The sequence below is a fragment of the Trichosurus vulpecula genome, chromosome 4 (assembly GCF_011100635.1).
Source record: "Trichosurus vulpecula isolate mTriVul1 chromosome 4, mTriVul1.pri, whole genome shotgun sequence".
Lineage (NCBI taxonomy): Eukaryota > Metazoa > Chordata > Mammalia > Diprotodontia > Phalangeridae > Trichosurus > Trichosurus vulpecula.
The window spans coordinates 384,919,725-384,938,432 of NC_050576.1; the positions used below are offsets into that span (position 1 = coordinate 384,919,725).

An 18,708-nucleotide genomic window follows, 5' to 3' on the forward strand; every position below is an offset into this window, starting at 1 on the left:
GATAGTCCTACCCTCACTCCACCACCCCCCTCAGTGTCCACAGGCTTCTCTGTCTATCTTTCTAAGCTGCTGTGGTTTGAATAAATTACTGTGATTTTTTTTTGGCTTTTTCAATAAGAGATTAATCTGGTTCACTTTATAGGTCATTGTAGAGAAAGATACAAAGGAACTAAGGCAAAACTCCTACCCATTACTCTCCTCTCTTGACTCCATCCCTCAAGTATTAGTCACCAATCAATCCAGCAGAATGTGGAGAGCTGTATGGCCTCCTATAAAACTGGACTCAGACTAAAATCTTTTATCAACAATTCTAGGTACTGTTATAACCACTCTTTGTTCCCTGAAGGTAATAGCAAAGCTTTTCATAGCCACGTAACTAATTTCTCTATGTCAGATAGTCAACAACACCATCACCCTGGTTGTTATCAATTAATCAGAACATCCCACTCCATACTGACATGGGCCCAGTCTAGAGATCATAACTGTCTGGGTGTCCTAAATTGTATGTTGCAGTTAAAAAGTTTTCCAAGGACATCCTCCTGAATTATGAATCTAAATCACTTCTGTAATTCACTTTTGGAAAATTCTCCTGACTCATTTAGGAATTTCTGTCTAGTTGTCCATGAATTACCATTCCCAAGCTAAGTGTAAAATTATAGTTCTTAATTTTATGCAAGAACAATATCTTAGTTTAAACATTTATAGACCCTGGAGGTCTTTATCCCAAAGCTCACTTACATTGATGAGTAGTATCCCCCTCAGAAATGCTAAGTACAACTTCACAGATTTCTAAAGGTATCCCAGAATGGCAATAGGTTTTATTTTCTAATTCTCTTGCTATGAACCCCCATTCTTGTGTGTTCTCTCCAATATTAATCCTTACTGATTAGTATCCCCATATATATATTCTTTTTTTTAAAAAAAAACTTATTTTATTTTAGACTCAAGAGCCAGAACACAAATACAGAATAAAGAAACAAAACATATCATAAACTTAAATATTGAAACTTAAATATAAAGAAAAAAAGCATGTCATGTGCATAGCAAAATGTAAGAGAGGATTCAAAATATATAACAATAGATTTTCACTTCAAGAAAGCCTATATAATAAATAATACCTGTTGTTCTGTGAATTATCCATCTTTTTTTTTGCTTCCTTGTGAGTTTTCTTTTGTTCTCTGCTGTGCACTTTTTTACATTGTTCTTTTTCCTCTTCCCCCACACCACCAATAAAGTTTAGATATGTTACTCTATAGCTATAGATATATACATATACATATATGTATGCACATATATATATAGACATATACTTTCCCAAACATACTCTACTCCTAATCTTTGTTTTTATATTTGTGCATCTCATTTCCTATCCCTCCTGATTCCTCTATTTTACTTAACTGACTACCTTGCCCTCCTATTACTTGCCTACCCCCCTCCAAGGATCCCTTCCCTATCCTTCCATTCCTATAAATGTAAGCATGCTTCTATATCCCCTTTTACCTATTCCCTCATTCACTCCTTTAAAAATTCCTCCATTGCCCTCTCCCTCCTCATTGTATCCCTACCACTTTATTGCTTCTAAATTTAGAAGGCTTTTATACTCTTCTAAATATATATGTATTTTTCCCTCTTAAACCCATTCCCGATGAAAGTAGGTTACCAGGACTGCCAGCCCTCCTCTCCCTTCAATGAAGGTGTCATTTTTCTCCTTGAGATTCTGGATTTCCTTTTCTAATTGGTTGACTTTCATAACCTTCTTGCTTTTCTTGGATTATTTTTATTTATTTGCTTATTTTTTTTAGTTTTTCCTCCATCTCTGTCACTTCATTTTTAAAGTCTTCTTTCAGTTCTTCTATAAATTCTTTTTGAGAAAGTGACCATTTGACCTTGCTCTTTAGGGGTTTCTTTACTTCAATATGTTCCTCTGAAGATGAACCCCGGTCAACTCTATTCCCGTAATAGGTTTCTATGGTTGGATTCTTTCTCCTTTGCCTGTGCATTTTTTGTGGTAATAACTTGATTTTTGTAATCACCTCTAGCCCTGGGTATGGGAAATGGTTCCTCTTGCCCTAAATCATCAGTTCTTCCCTCTAGCCTGGAACCAAAGCAAAACCTCCAACTTTTGGTAAGTGCCCACAGTCAGGGGCTTTGTGCCCCACTGCTTCTGCACTCAGCAGGCATGTGCTGGTTCCTTCTCAACCCCACTGCTCTTTGTAGCACAGCTGAGTCTGGCGTTCCTCCTCAGCAGAGGTTCCCTCAATCTTCTTGGGCTCAAACCCTCAACTCCCCTCACTAACCTGGGGTGCAAAGTTCCGGTGGCTGAGGCGGAGGCAGCCTTTCAAACCAACTTAACCCCAGAGCTTGTCACTAGCTGTTTAAGCAGCTTGCCTGCTTGTTGTTAAACAGGAACCTAGCCTAGAGGTGTTTACTCCTCCCAGGGAGGTCCCAGGATTTTTCTTCAGATCTTCTCAAACTGTCTCAAGAAGATCCTGGTTGTGCTCCTATTCTTCTTTTTCTCCTCCCACACTTTGTTCACCCTAAGGTGCTATTTTAACTCTTTTGTGGGGGAAAATCTTAAGAGCTTGGAATTTTCTGACCTACTCCACCATCTTCCCAGAATCCTGCCCCTATGTGTTTTCTTAAAAGGAATAGCAAGAAACAAAATGCAAGCAAATACAACTAAATCAAGGAATGGTTTTTTTTTCATGTTTGCCACCTCAAGAGTATGTTTAAACTCCAATCACTTGCTCTATAGCATTAATTTCACCAAGATAACTCCTAAATGCAGCATAGATAATGGATAGCTGTTGCCTCATGGCTGTCATAGATACGTTATTATGCAGACCATGTTCATTGAAACTTATCTGCTGACAAACTCAAGAAAGAACTCTACTTACTGTATCCATCTTTTACTCTACTGATCTTTTGAAGCTTACAAGGTCACATCTTAATTCATTTTATCTCTATTATGATTTCAATTATATGCAAAATGGATAGAAACAACATAGAAAAAAGCAACACCATGCCATGCACTGTGCCATGTGCTCATGTCAACTTCTATGTGAGGAGTATGCTGCTGGCTTCACTTTTTGTCCCAATCCAGAGGCTTACCTCAGTCCTTCCTTTGTTCATTATCAGGAAAAACGAGAGCAAATTGCCTCTGTGGGAATCTTTTGTACATAGGCTTAGTTCTACCTAAGAGCCAATCATAGGTTCATTTTTCAATCACTCAGGAAATGGACAGGGAAAGTATTCTTGGAAATTGTCTCGATATGCTGTAGTTTCATTGGCCAATCCCCAATAACATCTGTAATTCCTGGGGATGCTTTTAATAATAATTTACATTAATGAAGTGCTTTAAGGATTATTACCAAGATGATTGGGTTACTCTCCTACCTTTCATTGAAATTATCTTATTTATGTTTTTTTAAAAAAAACCCTTCACTTAGCCCCTTCAGTTCCAATATAGTGTTTTTCCTCTTAAGAATCCCTTCAGTGATTTTGATTTTCAATAGTTGAAGTGAAAACCTTCACTAACCTTATCCATTTATTGAACAAGACCAGAGAGTATACAAAGCAGATACAAAAGCCTTAGGAAAGCAACCCATCTGAAAGTCACTTAGGAAAATTCAACCACAAAAGTTATAGACTTTTCAAGATTATAGAAAAAAATCTCCCCCCACCTCAGTAAATCCAAGTAAGCCTTCCTTAAAATTTACTCAGTGGCCCATATATCCTAATTTAATAGCTATCAAAACTTTATTTTCTTCCCTTTCTAAATAACTTCAACGGCAATGCCTCTATTCTCACAGACTAACTGTTTTCTTATAGTCATTCCACATACACATACGGCTACATCTTGTCATTTATACCTTCACAACATCACTGATATATGCTCTCACACAACCTCTTCTCTGTTAGAGGTTCTCAACTCATGCCTGGATTATTATAATAACTTCTATCTCAAGCTTTCCCCATTCCAATCCTTCTTCCAAAATGATTTCCCTAAAGTTCCAGTCTGATTATGTTACCCTCTCCCCAATTAATGAACTTCAGTGGCTCCCTATGATCTCCAGAATCAACTATGTCATCCTCTGGACTTAAAGCCTCTCACAACTTGATATCTTTTTACCTTTCCAGACTTTACATTTTATTCCCCTCTCATACTTTAAAATCTGCCTTCCTTTCTTGTTTTCCCTCCACACGGTGAGATCCATCTCTCCACTTTATGACTTTTCAATTGTTGTCCCCTATGCCTAGCATGCTTTCCTTGCTCACTTCTGCCTACTGATTTAGCTCAAGTGTGAACTTGTCTAGGAGGTCTTTCCTAGTCTTCACCCTCCGCAGTCCCAACATTCTGCAAGTGCCTTCCCACTGAAATTATCTTCTGCTTATTCTGTGTATATCTTGTGTGAATGTCTTGTAATTTCTACCTACACAGTTTTTTGCATGTTCTCTCCCCTACTAGAATGCATGCTCCTCTAAGTCAAGGGCTATCTTTTTGCCGTTCTTTATATCCCCAGTGTTTAGCTCGATGCCTTGAACATAGTAAGCACTTAATAAATGTTCATCAAGTGGCTGAAAGACTGGAAATCACTCCTAGCAATAATCATAGAGGTTCAACATTCCAAAAAAAGCTGAGGAATTACCAAAGAGTTACAGCTATCTAACAGAATAATAATAATAATAACTAACATATTTATAGTGCTTACTATGTGCCAGACACTCTATTAAGTGCTTTGCTATCATTATCTCATTTGATCCTCACAACAGCCCTGTAAAGTAGGTGCTTTTATTATTTCCATCTTACAAATGAGAAAAATGAGTCTCAAAGAGATCAAATGACTTGCCCACAGTGACACAACTAGTAAGTGTCTGAAGCCATATTTGAACTCAGGTCTCCCTTATTCTATGCCCAGTGCTCTGTGAATTTCACTACCTAACTGCCACACAAGAAGCAAATTGGAGATTAAACAATCACTTCTTCCTATGCTGATGCAGCAGGGAGCAAATTGAAGGAGCCAGAGGATACCATTCATGAATTTCTTAAACCAGATGACAGAGATAGCGGTTTGGGAAGTATATTAGAGCAGAAACCAGATAAGGATGATTTTAATCATATTAAGAAATGATTCCAATGCCTAGGCATCCTGCATATTTCTCATTTATTTTTGCTTTTATGCATCTGAGGGCAGATTCTCTGGGAGAGGTTATTGGGATCATTATAGTGTGGTGTGGTGTGGTGTGTATATAAGTATGTGCATCTTTGTGTATGTGTGTGTGCATGTGTGTGTACATATCTGCATATGCTGTCTCTCTGATTCTACGATTATATGCTCAGCTACTACGGAACGAAGACTACAATAAAAGATAGAGCTAAGTGAGTAAGAATGAGTTTTGGATCCAGACATACAGTTTCATATCAGAATTCAGGTACTGTTCTTGAAGAGGAATTCTCTCACAATGGACAACATTGTTCAAAAGGCAATTGACTCATCTAGCCATATGAATTTGTATCTCAGAAAGGAATAATAATCCTCAGGGGGTGGAGGGAGGAGGAGGAATTTATACAGATTTGGTGGATAGATAGATAGATAGATATAAATGCAAAGCACAGTTATGCCTTCTACATCACAACTTTCTCCGTTGTGGTTTCAATATATGGTTTCAATATGTCATGGGTTGGCATAAGAAATTACTGTAATATTTCATATTATTTTTCTTTGTTTTTAATTTTTCTTTCCTTATTTTTATGTAACATTAATTTTTATACAGCCTATGACCAAATACTCAACTCAAATTTTGCAACAGGGTACTGTAAACACCCATAAAAGAAAAAAGAAAAAAAATCAGATTTTTTCTCTGATATGAAGGGAGGTCTGAAAAATTTTACCTGGATTTTCCAGATCCCAGGGATGCTGCTCTCCTAATCCACGTGATGTGGAAGGGATAACTATACTTTTGTTGTCCCAGCTTTCCAATCTCTGCCCCATTTTAGGATCAGAGAATATATGGAGTGTACCTTTGTTTTTGGGATAGCTTACAGCCAGTCACCAGGTCCTATTCAAGACAAATAATTTTAAAAGGGCAAGAAAACCCTCCAAAAGAAAATTAAAGAATCTTTGAGAGCAAGAACTATATCTTTTTTAATATTTGTACTTGTAGCACCTAGCAGAATGCTTTGGTCATACCAAGTATTTCATATTTGGTAATGATTATTCAAGAAATCTTAGCACTATCTTGGCATGTCTGACTTCTTTGTTTTGAACATTGGTGCCATTCACTTGATCTTCCTGACTTCCTGAATTCTAAATTGTTACTTGTACTGACCAGCATTTTTCTTTCAGTTTCCATCCAGATACTTTATATTCAATTATCTATAGAGATACTACTTCTTCTAGATACTACCTTGACAACCCTTGGATCTTCTGCTCACCTTCCTCCATTCTAACTATTGCTTGATGCTCCGATTCTGTCCTGAATTGACTATCCCTGCTTATCTGCTTCCCATGCTTATATAATATATATGAGTTTTTACAGTGATAATAATGGCTGACATCTTTTATTTGTTTTAAATATTGATAGCAAGTCAAATATATGTGAAATGAGAGACAATTTTAAAATCTGTCTACAAATGGCTAAGGCATTGTTCCAGTGAAGGAAAGATGTACTTTGGGGTACATTTAAATAGCTAGAAATTTTAATTTCTGACTGAGATCAAATCATAATAGCTAGAGGAGATATTTAAAAATTTTTAATTATTGGGCTAGTTGGATAATATAAGGTTTGGTATAAATTTTGAAAATTCTTAATTCAACTGAAGATATATGCTTAAAGTAAGCTATATTAAAATATGAAGTGAAAGTTTTTATTCTGACTTACATGAGAGCAATACCATCCTTTTACCTCTATGGTCTAGTTGGTTTGGAACTCTCATATGTCTCCATTTCATCAAACTTCTTTTTAAATAGACTTAATACTGCACTTCCCAATTGTTTTGTAAATGTTTTCTCTCTCTTTTTTGTCACAATAGCTCTGTGTCAACATGACCAATGAGAAGATACACCAGTATATCAATGAAGTGCTTTTTCTACAAGAGCAAACAGAATGTGTACAAGAGGGAGTTACCATGGAAACAACATATTCTCCTAGTAACCAGACGGCAGCTTTGGATTTTTTTTTCCAGGTACCCTGCAAATCCACATGGAACAATTGGATATTTTTCAAGCACTAGAAATCTTAAAATAATAGAGACAAACTGCTTTCTTTTAAGTGAACTTTTTGGAAAACTTTTCATCTATGAACCCTTGAATATATTTATTACCTTTCCAAATCTGTTGAAGAACACACACCACCTTTTCCTGAAAGAGCTCTTGGATGATTACCAATTTACTGAATGAGTAGTAGGAAATATATGATCATCTTGTTATAAAAATGCTCAACTTTGGCTCCAGCCCTAAAGAATCATCTTTTGGCACAGCTGCAAACTCTTAATGTTCACAATTTATAATATAATCTCTAAGACTAGCAGAATCATAAAACACATTCATAAGATTTCCTTAATACTCATAGTCAAAGGTTATATGAACTTCAATTGTGAACTATTAGCCAAGGCTTTAATACTAGATGAAAAAAAACTTAAAAATAAGACATGGTTTATATTTCAGAATCAAATCTGTCCACTCATCATTGCTGAACTTCAAAGTAGCAGCTAAGTGACTTTTTGCCTCAGTTTCCTTATCTAAATTGGGTAGATATCAATATTCACTGACCCATATATAAAGCTATTATGAGTATTTATAGATGATATATCTAAAGTGCTTGATGGTTCTTCGAAAAGGGTACTATTCAGCTATTTTAGAGACTATACTATTCTTTACCCTTCCTTTATATAAAAATAGATTCATAAAATCATTAAATTGTGGTGCTGGAAGGGACCCCAAGAAGACATTTAGTCTATTCTCCTTATCTTTAGACAGAACTACTCTTGAGCCATCTCAGAAAGAAAAAAAGTATCTCTTCCATTCTAAAAGAAAATCTGAAAAATACCCCAAAATTCTCATCTAAATTTCCCTGATAAAACTTAATCAAGTTGCCTCCCTCCTCCCCCACCTTAATACTAATGGAAGATTGTTGTTTATATCTTCTCCTTTTCTCCCCCAATCTTATTCCTCTCTTCATCTATCATTTTGTGTGTATGATGCCAAAGCCCACAACCTACAGTCCTTATTCTTCCACTTACAGTTCTTTGCCCCCCCAACCCCAAAAAGACTTTTTTTCTGTTCCCTACTATACAGTATACCTTTGAATTGCAACTGCAGTCCCTTTTCCTCCAGATCACCATATATGTGATTCATAAATTGACATTGTAAGTTACAAAGTTTCAGATGATATCCTCTGATGTTATATTCTATGCTCTTTCTACTGTATCCTACTCCCCCTCATCAATATGTAGATTGTCCTAGAGTTAAGACAATATGCACAAGAGATCGTCTGTAGGCAGGATTGTTAAGAAGGCAAAGTTTGTCTCCTCATTTCCACTTAATTTTTGGTATCCAGTATCTGTTTTGGAAAATTCTTTACTTCTAGATGCCCAGCAGCCCCATTGCTGGCTATTGGCTCTCTAGAACATCTTCAGTACTTCATCCTTTCTCTTTCACTTAAATAGCACTTGTCTACCTTCATTTCTACCATTTGAGACCTCAACACCTCCCAATTAGACCAGTAATAACTTCTTCAGTGGTCTCCATGTCTCTATTTTCTCCCTTTCCAATCCATTCTGTACATAGTTGCCAAAAGTTTGTTCCTAATGTATATTTCTGACTGTGCTACTCTCCCATTCAAAAGGATCCTAGAGTAATGGATAAAGGATTTGCAGTCACAGAAACCTGAGTTCAAATCCTGCCCTAGCCACCTGCAAGCTATCTTCCCCTGGACAAGTCACTTTATCTCTCTCAGGTTCAGTTTCATCTATAAAATGGTCATTATAATAACATTGACCTCACAATGTTGTTGCAATGATCAAATAATATATAAAAAGTGCTTTGCAAACCATAAAGTTCTTTATAAATGTTCATTATTATTAAAGACAGTAAGTGGAAGAGTGTGCATATATATATGTATATATATATATATATATATATATATATATATATATATCCACATACACATATGTGAATATATTTATTTATATACTTATAGTGCTGGGCTTGAAATCAGTAAAACCTGAGCTCACATCCTGCCCTCAGACTCTTACCAGCTCCTGAGGAAGTCATGTAATGTCTCTCTGCTTCATTTTCCTCATCTGTAAAATTAGAATGATAATATCCCCTTTTTGGTAGGATTGTTGTGATCAAACAAGATTTTATACAAACATACTGCATATATGATTATTATCTATATTGGCCCCTTATTACCTAAATGATAAAATACACACTTCTTAAACTTGCATTCAAGGCCTTCTTAGATCTCCAATCTGTATTTCATAGAATTATAGAAATTTCAGACTGCTCACTAATTAATTCTCTTTTTATTTCTGTCATGACCTGAAGAACAACTTATAAGCCAGATGTTCTCTTTGGTTACTGAATATCTGGTGTGTATTGTTTCCTCCAGAGAGCTATGGATATCCTTGTCTCTCTAGTAACTGATGCAGATGTATACTTGTACACTCTTCCCTTGTTCAGCTCTTTGTGTGCTTCAGCATTTTAAGTTAAGTCACAAAGCCTTCCTTTGTACAAGTTAAAATACATGTATCTCTCTCTCTCTCTCTCTCTCTCCATATATATATATATACACATATATCTGTTTCTCTCTCTATATATATTTACATATATGTATGTACATATATATATATATATATATATATATATATATATTCTCTATTTCTCCTTTGCCCAAAGATCCTTGATCACCTACACCCAGTACTTTGTGCCCCATACCCACAATGCCGGATAGCTAAGACAATTGGGAATATTATATAAATAATTACCATTAGCTCTAGTTAATATTCAAAACTAACTCCTCTAATAAATACCTGCATTTTGATAAGGTATTCTGGAATTTTTAAAGTCTTCAAGATCCAAAGGGATCACTCTATTAAGGTGGAATATCAGCTACTAAGATTGGCAGGTACATGTGTGTTTGAGGGCCTCACGTTACACCTTGAAAGAGCTGCCTATGTAATCTATTCATGAAGCTACTATCGTCAGACCTTGTTAGGAAAATGGCATTCTAAGGCATTAATGTATGAACATTGACAAAATATATTAGATCTCTCTGCTCACTAAGTTACCATAATTTTTTACATCAATGTTTCAAAAAGTGTGTGTTTCTCAGTATAAGAATATCCTTTATTAGTACAAATTCTCATTCTTCCTTTCCTTCCACCAACCTTCCTTGATAGACTGTTGTCAGTTATTGTAGAGAAGGAGGCCACACTCTGGGGAAAGAGCTTCTCAGAATCCACTCCAGGTTGGTCTACAGAGGACCATCCATCACTGGGCATGGACTCAAGCAATTATCTTAATTAAAAAGGCCATATTAAAATTCACTCCAGCAATTTTCCTGGGGACCCAGTTGAGGGAGTAAAATGATACAAAGCACTAGGTAAAAAAGTTATTCAACAGATGTCCAAACTACGTAGGCAGAATGGTATGCTAAATATGGGGGAGATGTTGGAGGCTGGGAAGTACTGTTAAGCAGCCCTTTCCAGTGATGAAGAATTAATTTTAGAACATCGGATACTGTAGTGCTTTAGTTCTTTTCTTTGGCAGTCACAAACGATCAGCCTTCTAAATTGAGATTTATAACTTTATTCTGCATGGTTGCTTTTTCTAGGTCTGAACTGTGGAATGTCATAAAGGCACTTCCTACTTCCTGCTGAGTGGGATTTTGTCACATAATCTTAAGACTTAGTCTTTTTTTCTTTCTCATGTTTGTTGATGGTGATTTCTTTCCTTTTTGTCTTTTTTTCTTTTTTTTTAACCTAACTGAAGTATGAAGTCCTTAGTTTGGGTTAGACCAAACTTCCATAAACTGCAACTTTCCTGACATAAGCAACATTAAAAAAATCTCATTTAGATGAGAACTCTTTTAATCTGTAATCTCATGATTTTTAATGAAATGTTTCAGGATGAAATTAAATTCATAAAAATGTCTAAAACGTTACTTCCTAGTACTTAAAAAATTTAATTTTAAAAAGTTATGGTCATGAGTACTTTCTAAGCCACAAAATATTAAACAATTTTTCTGTTTAACAAAAAGTACCAAATTGAAGGAATTAGAATAGAAGAACTGCCTAAGGTCTTTTAAAAGTATTGTTGTTTTTGGTTTTCAGAAGCCATCAGGATTTCTCTCTTTGTTGGATGAAGAGAGCCAAGTACTTGGATCCCTGGAATCTAATCTTCCCAAACGGCTGCAGTCTCTCTTGGAATCTTCCAACTCCAATACAGTGTATTCTGCCATTAAGGATGGGAATGGAAATGTGGCACTCAAAGATCATTGTACCACCTTCACTATTATGCACTATGCAGGACGGGTAAGTTCAGTGAAATGCAGATAATGGATAAAGGATTAAGGAGTGATTTTAGGATTGCCATAACTTTTATAGCACATCATTTTCATAAAGGAAAGGTAGAAAACAAATCAGCCCCTTTTGGGAATCCATTTTGGAACTGCTAATTCTCAAATGTCTTCCAAGACTAGGACCTCATTTATAGATGCAGAGTTAGAAGAAATTTTCAGAGGTATCCAGTCCAGTTCCTTCTTTTTACGGATGAAGAAAGTGAGGACCAGAAAGTTGAAGGGAATTGTTCCAGGTCACATATTTTATATAAATGCATGAGTTGGGATGCAAACAAAGGCATATTGTGCCTCAGTCCATTACTCTTTCCAATGTATCAGGATAATGTACTTCTTAGGTTGACCCAGAAGCCTTTGATATACACTGTATTATATTTTTATGAGTCCAAAGATTAAATTAATGCTATTTTCTTTTTCGCAACAAATTTGTATTTAAAAGGAAAAGATAGCACATATGTATTCACACACACATATATATGTAGTTGCATTTAAATAAGACATATTTTATCACTCATGCCCTGTGCTTTCTGCCAGACCAGTCCTTCTAAAGCATGATTTTATTCATGTCACCTTCTCCTATACCCAAACCTTTAAGTTTTCCAAATTGGATAAAGCCAAATTTCTTAACCTTCACTTAAAGCCCTTGAAAATCCATCAATGCAGATTATAGTCATCTTGATTTACTTACATGGTTTACATCTATGAGTTAGACAGTTTTGTGGTCATGTGTGTCTCTGTGTTTAGCCAGACTGATCTTCGGGCAGCAGACATACAGTCAACTGCTTGGTACATCCATACCCTAAACATTTCCAGGATGGCAGGACTGGCTGTAGTCTATGGTACACTAGCATAGACTCCCAAAACCCAGGTTCATGTTCTTTAAGATCATAGGATAAAAGTTCTAGAGCTGGAAAGGACCCATGTAGTCCATCCATGCCACAGTGATGTGGAAAAATTTACTGGAAGAAAAACAAAACACACACATATGTATATTAATAAGAGCAAGTGAATGAAACATCGAACTAAAGGGTATGATAACAAAAAAATCTTTTAAAAAATTTAGATAGTGGCATCTTTTGTACCACTCACTAAAATGAAATCCCTAGGTGTTTGCTTTCCAGGTACTAAGGTTTCCATGATAATTAGATAAGTAAAAACATTTTTGAAGATGGATTCCTAAAGGGGCTTCCATGATTTGGGGCATGAGTGTGGTCTTGTCTTTGACCAGAGAAAGGGACTAGGGCATGGGTGTCAAAAATGTAATGTGGATGGGGCAGCTAGGTGGCATAGTGAGTAGAGCACCAGCACTGGAGTGAGGAGGACCTCAGTTCAAATCTGGCTTCAGACATCTAGCTGTGTGATTTTGGGCAAGTCACTTAACCCCAATTGCCCTGCCTGCCACCCTCCCCCAAAAAAACATATATTAAAGCAAAGAAAAAAGCAATGTAGAATGTGGCTCATGACATTCCCAATGTGGCCAAAACCAAATTAAAATGTGTTAGGAAACATTTAATAAAATAAATAATAATACAATAAAACATGGAAAAATATTATATTTTAAAGCTGAGTCAATATGGAGCCCACTGTCATCCTTATGTATGCTTTATTGGCCCCCATTTCTATTTGAATTTGATACCACTGGACTAGAGAAATATTCCCTAACCCAAAATATATTGTGGATTGTTGAAGCTTTTGAATCACCTTCCACTAACAAATTTGCCCTCCTTGGTCTCAATACAATATTTCTTAGCTTGACAGAAAAAGACCAGAGCCAGAGTGATTGAAACAGGAGAATGGTCAGTTTTTTTGTTTGTTTTTCTTTTATGTTTATGGGTTTATAAAGTGAAGTACTTAATTATTAAATTTTGGGAAAGCATTAAAAATTTGAATTGTTAGAAATAATAACAGTAGCTCACATTTCTATAACACTTTCAGTTTTGCAAAGTAATTTGTATGTTATCTCATCTGCTCTTCAACAGAATCTTGTGAGGTGGGTCCTGTTATTATCCCCATTTTGTAAATGGGAAATCTGAGGCAAGCTTTGAACTCAGGTCATTCAACCTTCAAGTTCAATACTGTATCCATTATGCCAACTAGATGTCTAAAGATGACTTTTCACTATTGTCTGTACTTCTTTATTCTTTGAGATGTTATACTAAAAGGTGGCTTATGAAATCATTTTGTTTTAATGAATTCATCTTAAAATAGGTGGTCACTATCACTGCTGGTGATAGTAAATGATTAATCCAAAGTCTAGGATGAACTGACTCATTTCTGAACTGCCTTGAAAAAAATTTGCTTTTTGTGAGGGCCTCTTTATGTATACATAGCTATATATACATACACACACATATGCATGCATGTATATATCTTTCTCTATCTATATATAGTTTATGGTATTGCAAAAGAGAAGAGACTTTTAAAAAATAAGAACAGTGTTTGAATCACAACTGAAACTCTTCCCCTAGTCACATAATCTGACTTCAACATATTTTTTAAAGTCTTATTTTGATCTTTTTTCCCCTTCATGTACTGGACACTTAAGGCAAACTAAATTAATTTTTCCTTTATCTTAATCTGCTTGCATTTGTTTGTGAATGTCAACTTCCATGAACATGTCTCCTTTGAAAATGTTTTTCTTTTTCATTAAGGCCTAGCTTAGGTACTACCTTCTCTGAAAAACTTTCCCAGATTACCACCATGTGAAATTATTTCTACTTCCTCAAATCTCTCAAATTACCCTATCTGTCCTATCCTGTGAACTTAGGCATATTCTAAGCTGAAAGATAATTAATCTTGTATGTATCTTAACAGATTCCACCACTCCAATGAGAATGAAAGCTCTTTGCTGACAGGAGCTGTGTGTAATTTAGTTTTTCAATTTTGCCCAGTGCCTTACAAAGTGCTTTTGCGTGTAGTAGAAGCTTACAAAATATTGGTTGATTTAAGGAATGTTCCTAAACCCATTTCAATTTTGAATTCTCTTAGGAGCACAGGGTATTAATCAGTCTTCATTAAAGATTTCTTTTTTAAGTGGCAAAGGGGGTATACATGAAATACTAATTGTCCAACATTAATGAGGATGAAGTTAAATTGAAGTCTTCTGGAGTGAATTTAAGAACATTATGGGATAGCCTCTTTCAAGGGTAGCCCTTAACATCCAGCTAGTGATTTATAGAATGGTTCAAGCATTAGATAATTGCATTTAGTTTTATTGGCAATTGAAAACAAGAATCATGAGGGGAAACAAAAGTATAGTTTGGCAAAGAATATTAACTATTACTACAGTTTTATTTTTTCATTAAAGCTCTTTTGAACTAATTGAAATTGAAAGCATTATTTTATTGCAAGCCTTCTAAAATTCAGTATTAGAGAAGAGGAAGAAAGCTATTCCTAGAGATAAGTGATACATCTGAGGCCTTTCTTGAATATAAATCTGGGTCAGGGAAAATAGCTTATAAACTGTAGAATGGCGTAAAGTAGGGAGTGCAGGTTATGAAGAGAATGAATTCAGAGAATTGTAGGTTTGTTCGTTTTTAAATCAGTTATTCAGGCATAAAACTGAAGTTGCCACTTGTTGCTGCTTCTGCTTCATAGTGCATTAAGGAAAGAGCTCAAAGTTGTAGGGAGTGGTAAACTTCTCTCCATTTCCAAAAATGTTCTGTGATGCTCAAAACATTTTGACAGTTGTTTTCATGATGTGGTAGTGATAGCTTGTCAATCTGCATTCACAGCAAACCCAGTATTGGGAATGCTAGACTATAGGACATCACTTGTGTGCTTCATTGCCTAATCTCATAAGTAGGGAGAGGCAGATTCAACTGGTCCTCTCCAAGTTATAAATTGAGAGTTATGAGCTGGAGCTATTTGATGCAACTTATGGGGAGATCCTGAGCCTCTTAAGATAATCCTTCTCTAACATGTGAATATTCCATTGTTATTTCTGCTGAATCCAATGGGTATCCAGTGAAAAGCTCCCAAACTGGACAGTGAGTGCATATCTTACTCCCCTAAGGAGCTGAAAAGACACTTTGGGTAGAGAGATCACCTCCAAGAACTCTAGGACCACAAATGGCTTTTTGGAGACCCTGATTCTTGACTGCTAGCCTCAGTCCTAAGCCTCAACTTCTAAGACTGGGAAAAGAAAATTGCCTAGCTGTCTGATCGTATTTTGTTGTTTTCCATTCAATATTTTAACTGCGTTGTTGTTCCATCATTTAGTCATGTCTGACTCTTCATCACTTCATAGCATGCCAAGCTCTTCTATCATCCACTATTTCCCAAAGTCTGTCTAAGCTCAGGTTTGTTGTTTCCATGACAGTATATCCCTCTCATCCTCTGCTGTTGCCTTTTCTTTTTGCCTTCAATCTTTCTTTTAAGTGCTCCTGGCACAATACCAAGCAATCCAATCCAGCAAATATTTATCAAGTTCCTACTATGTGCCAGATACTATCCTTTAAGTACTAGAGATACAGTTAATAAGAAGAAAGACAGTCCTTACCCTCAAGGAGCTTACTATGAGGCAGGAAAATGTGTATGTGTGTGTTTATATATATGGGGAGGGGGACATCAGAGGGCATCTTGTTCCATGAAATTAAAACCGGGCAGAAGAGCAGATATACAGTGGAATGAGCACATAGTAGGTGCTTAATAAACACTTGCTGATTGATCCCCTAGAAATGACATTTTGGTGCTGGGCTTCTGAAAAGTGATCATATTTTTGTATGCTTATAGATTTTGTGATTTTCTCTCTTTATCCCATTATAATCATCTTCATTGCTTGTGCTTACAGAAAACATACACACATATTCCACATAAAAACATTTTCTTGAGAAAGTATGGCCAAAAAAAATATTCCAAAAGTGACTGGGTTTGTTTAATTTTCTTTTTTACTCCACTAATGTCAATTTTTATCATGTTCTGATTTTGACAGTGAATTTTGTCAATTTGTTTTTATTAAAGTGTAAATTTCTTAAGGATGCTATCTATTAATCTTTGTGTCTATAACTACCTATAGTCTCACAATGTCTGGCACATAATAGACACTTAAAATGCTTCCTGAATTGAATTTGTTAAATTAATATATAAGATTACCCAGTTATGATATTTTATTCCAAATCAAGTTGGCAATACTAGTTTTTCTTTCTTTTTTGTTGGTGTGTTTCTTTTCCTAAACATTTTAGTATTCATGAATCAATGAATAAAAAAGCATTTATTGAATACTTAGTACAAATCACTGTTCTAAGAGTTGGGAATAGAGATAACAAAGGGAGATGATCGCTGCTCCCAAAGAATCCATGGGGGGAGACAATCATATGGAAGGCTTCATCTTTGGAGCAGAAGGGAAGTCCAGTGATGTGAAGGATAAGCAATTTAGTCTGGCTGGAGTGTAGAATGAATAAAGGGCTAAAATGTGAACAATACATGTTTAGAGTCCCACTTCCATTGACAAAACGATATCCATTTCTGATGTTGAACCATTTGACAGTGCCAAGGACTTTGGTGATGATAACATTATTTTCTGGGTTTTTAGTAGCTGAGTGAAGCAGTAGTGATGGTGTTGCTAGAAGAGACAGTCGCCAGGCCAATGGCAGGGAAGGCCAATGGCAGAGCCAGTGTTGAGTGGTGTGTCTGTGTGTGCATGTGGGCGGGGGGGGGAAGCTCATTAAGTATAGGCACAATGTCTCCCACTTCTATGTACCCCACAATGTTTACTACTATGCTAAATACATGTTAGTTGGTCATTCTTTAGAAAAGAAGAGAGATATTGAAAAATCATATTCATATGAAATCTTAGGAATCTTGTACATTTTTACTTGCCGGTGATGTTGCCTGATAGTATCACAGTAGAAGAGATAAAGGACAATTCGTGACATTGCATTTGAACTAAAAGCCTTTCTTTTCGGGTCAACACAAAAGACTATAGTCAATCTCAATAGAAATGTTTAGCTATATGATACAACACTTTTGTGTTTATATTCCTAGAACATAGCATAGGGACTGATCCATAGCAGGCGCTTAATACATACTTGTCTATTGCATGAAAAGTCAGTCGAATCATATTTTTAAAATCAAAAATTTTAAAGATAGCCTTCTCCATTGAATTGACTTATTAGCTTGGGTGTTGCCTAACTATAATGAGTTATCCTATTTTTTCCCTTTAAAATTGGAGTTTATTCTTCTTAGTGCTTACATATTTTTACTAATTATTCTTCCATAAAACAACCACATTTAATATATTTTCTCTTTCTGAGTTTTTTCTAATAGCGTACTTAAAGAAATAAAGCCTGTTATGAAACCAGTATATATTCATACCTGAGCTTTTTCTTATTAAATAAAAATATATTACTCTTGCATACTCTGGGTATGTGTGTGTGTATAACTTTTTGTGATGTATCTTTATTTCACTCTTCCTTCCCCCCCATCATCCTCAACTAAGGCATGAAGTAGAAACCACAGGCACTTGGGTTCTACACATTTGTATCCATTTCATTGTTTTCTGCATGCTTTCACATAAATCACCTCACTGAACTGTTAGCCTAGCTACTGGAAACAATTTTAAGAAAAAATAATGTTTTATTGTTCATCCTCTCCTAAACAGCAAAATAACTGTTTCTTTTTTCTTTAAAAGAAAAGGACTACTTTCCCTGCAAAATTATTCTGAAGCTTATTTATTGATAGTCTTGTTACAATCAAATCTCTGAGGAATAGAAATCTTCGAGTTGTATTAGAGTAATTCTACACAATATCGGGCACGTAGTAGGTACACAACACAGTAAATTATTATCAAGGGATTATTTTATTTAAAAAGTTCATCAAAACACATCAAGTTTCTTCATCTGAAATAAAGAAACACCAATCACCACATCAGCATGAGTTTACAAAATACAAATGGCTCACCATTATGTTCTTAGTTAGAGAGAAAAGACTGTAATTATAGCCCAGGATGTTCTGACCTCAGCCCTGAACTAATAAAGATCAGTTTCTCCAATATGGCTCCCAGAGGTGTGTTGTACCTTCATGCTATCAAACAAGGAACACAAGGACATGAAAAGCCCAGGGTTGACCATATGTTTTTATTAGAAATTATGCAGTCTTTAGCTTAATGATAGAATATTTAGGAAT

The 18,708-nt window shown here is 35.6% G+C and overlaps 1 protein-coding gene across 1 annotated transcript in view; it reads left to right on the forward strand.

Moving 5' to 3' along the window:
* The window catches only part of MYO16 (myosin XVI), a 675,300-nt gene that overhangs the window by 443,707 nt on the left and 212,885 nt on the right, over positions 1–18,708 (forward strand). Inside the window, exons 21-22 of the mRNA XM_036754583.1 lie at positions 7,034–7,186; positions 11,339–11,539. Coding sequence (XP_036610478.1) covers positions 7,034–7,186; positions 11,339–11,539 — 354 coding nt within the window. The remainder of the gene's footprint in view (positions 1–7,033; positions 7,187–11,338; positions 11,540–18,708) is intronic.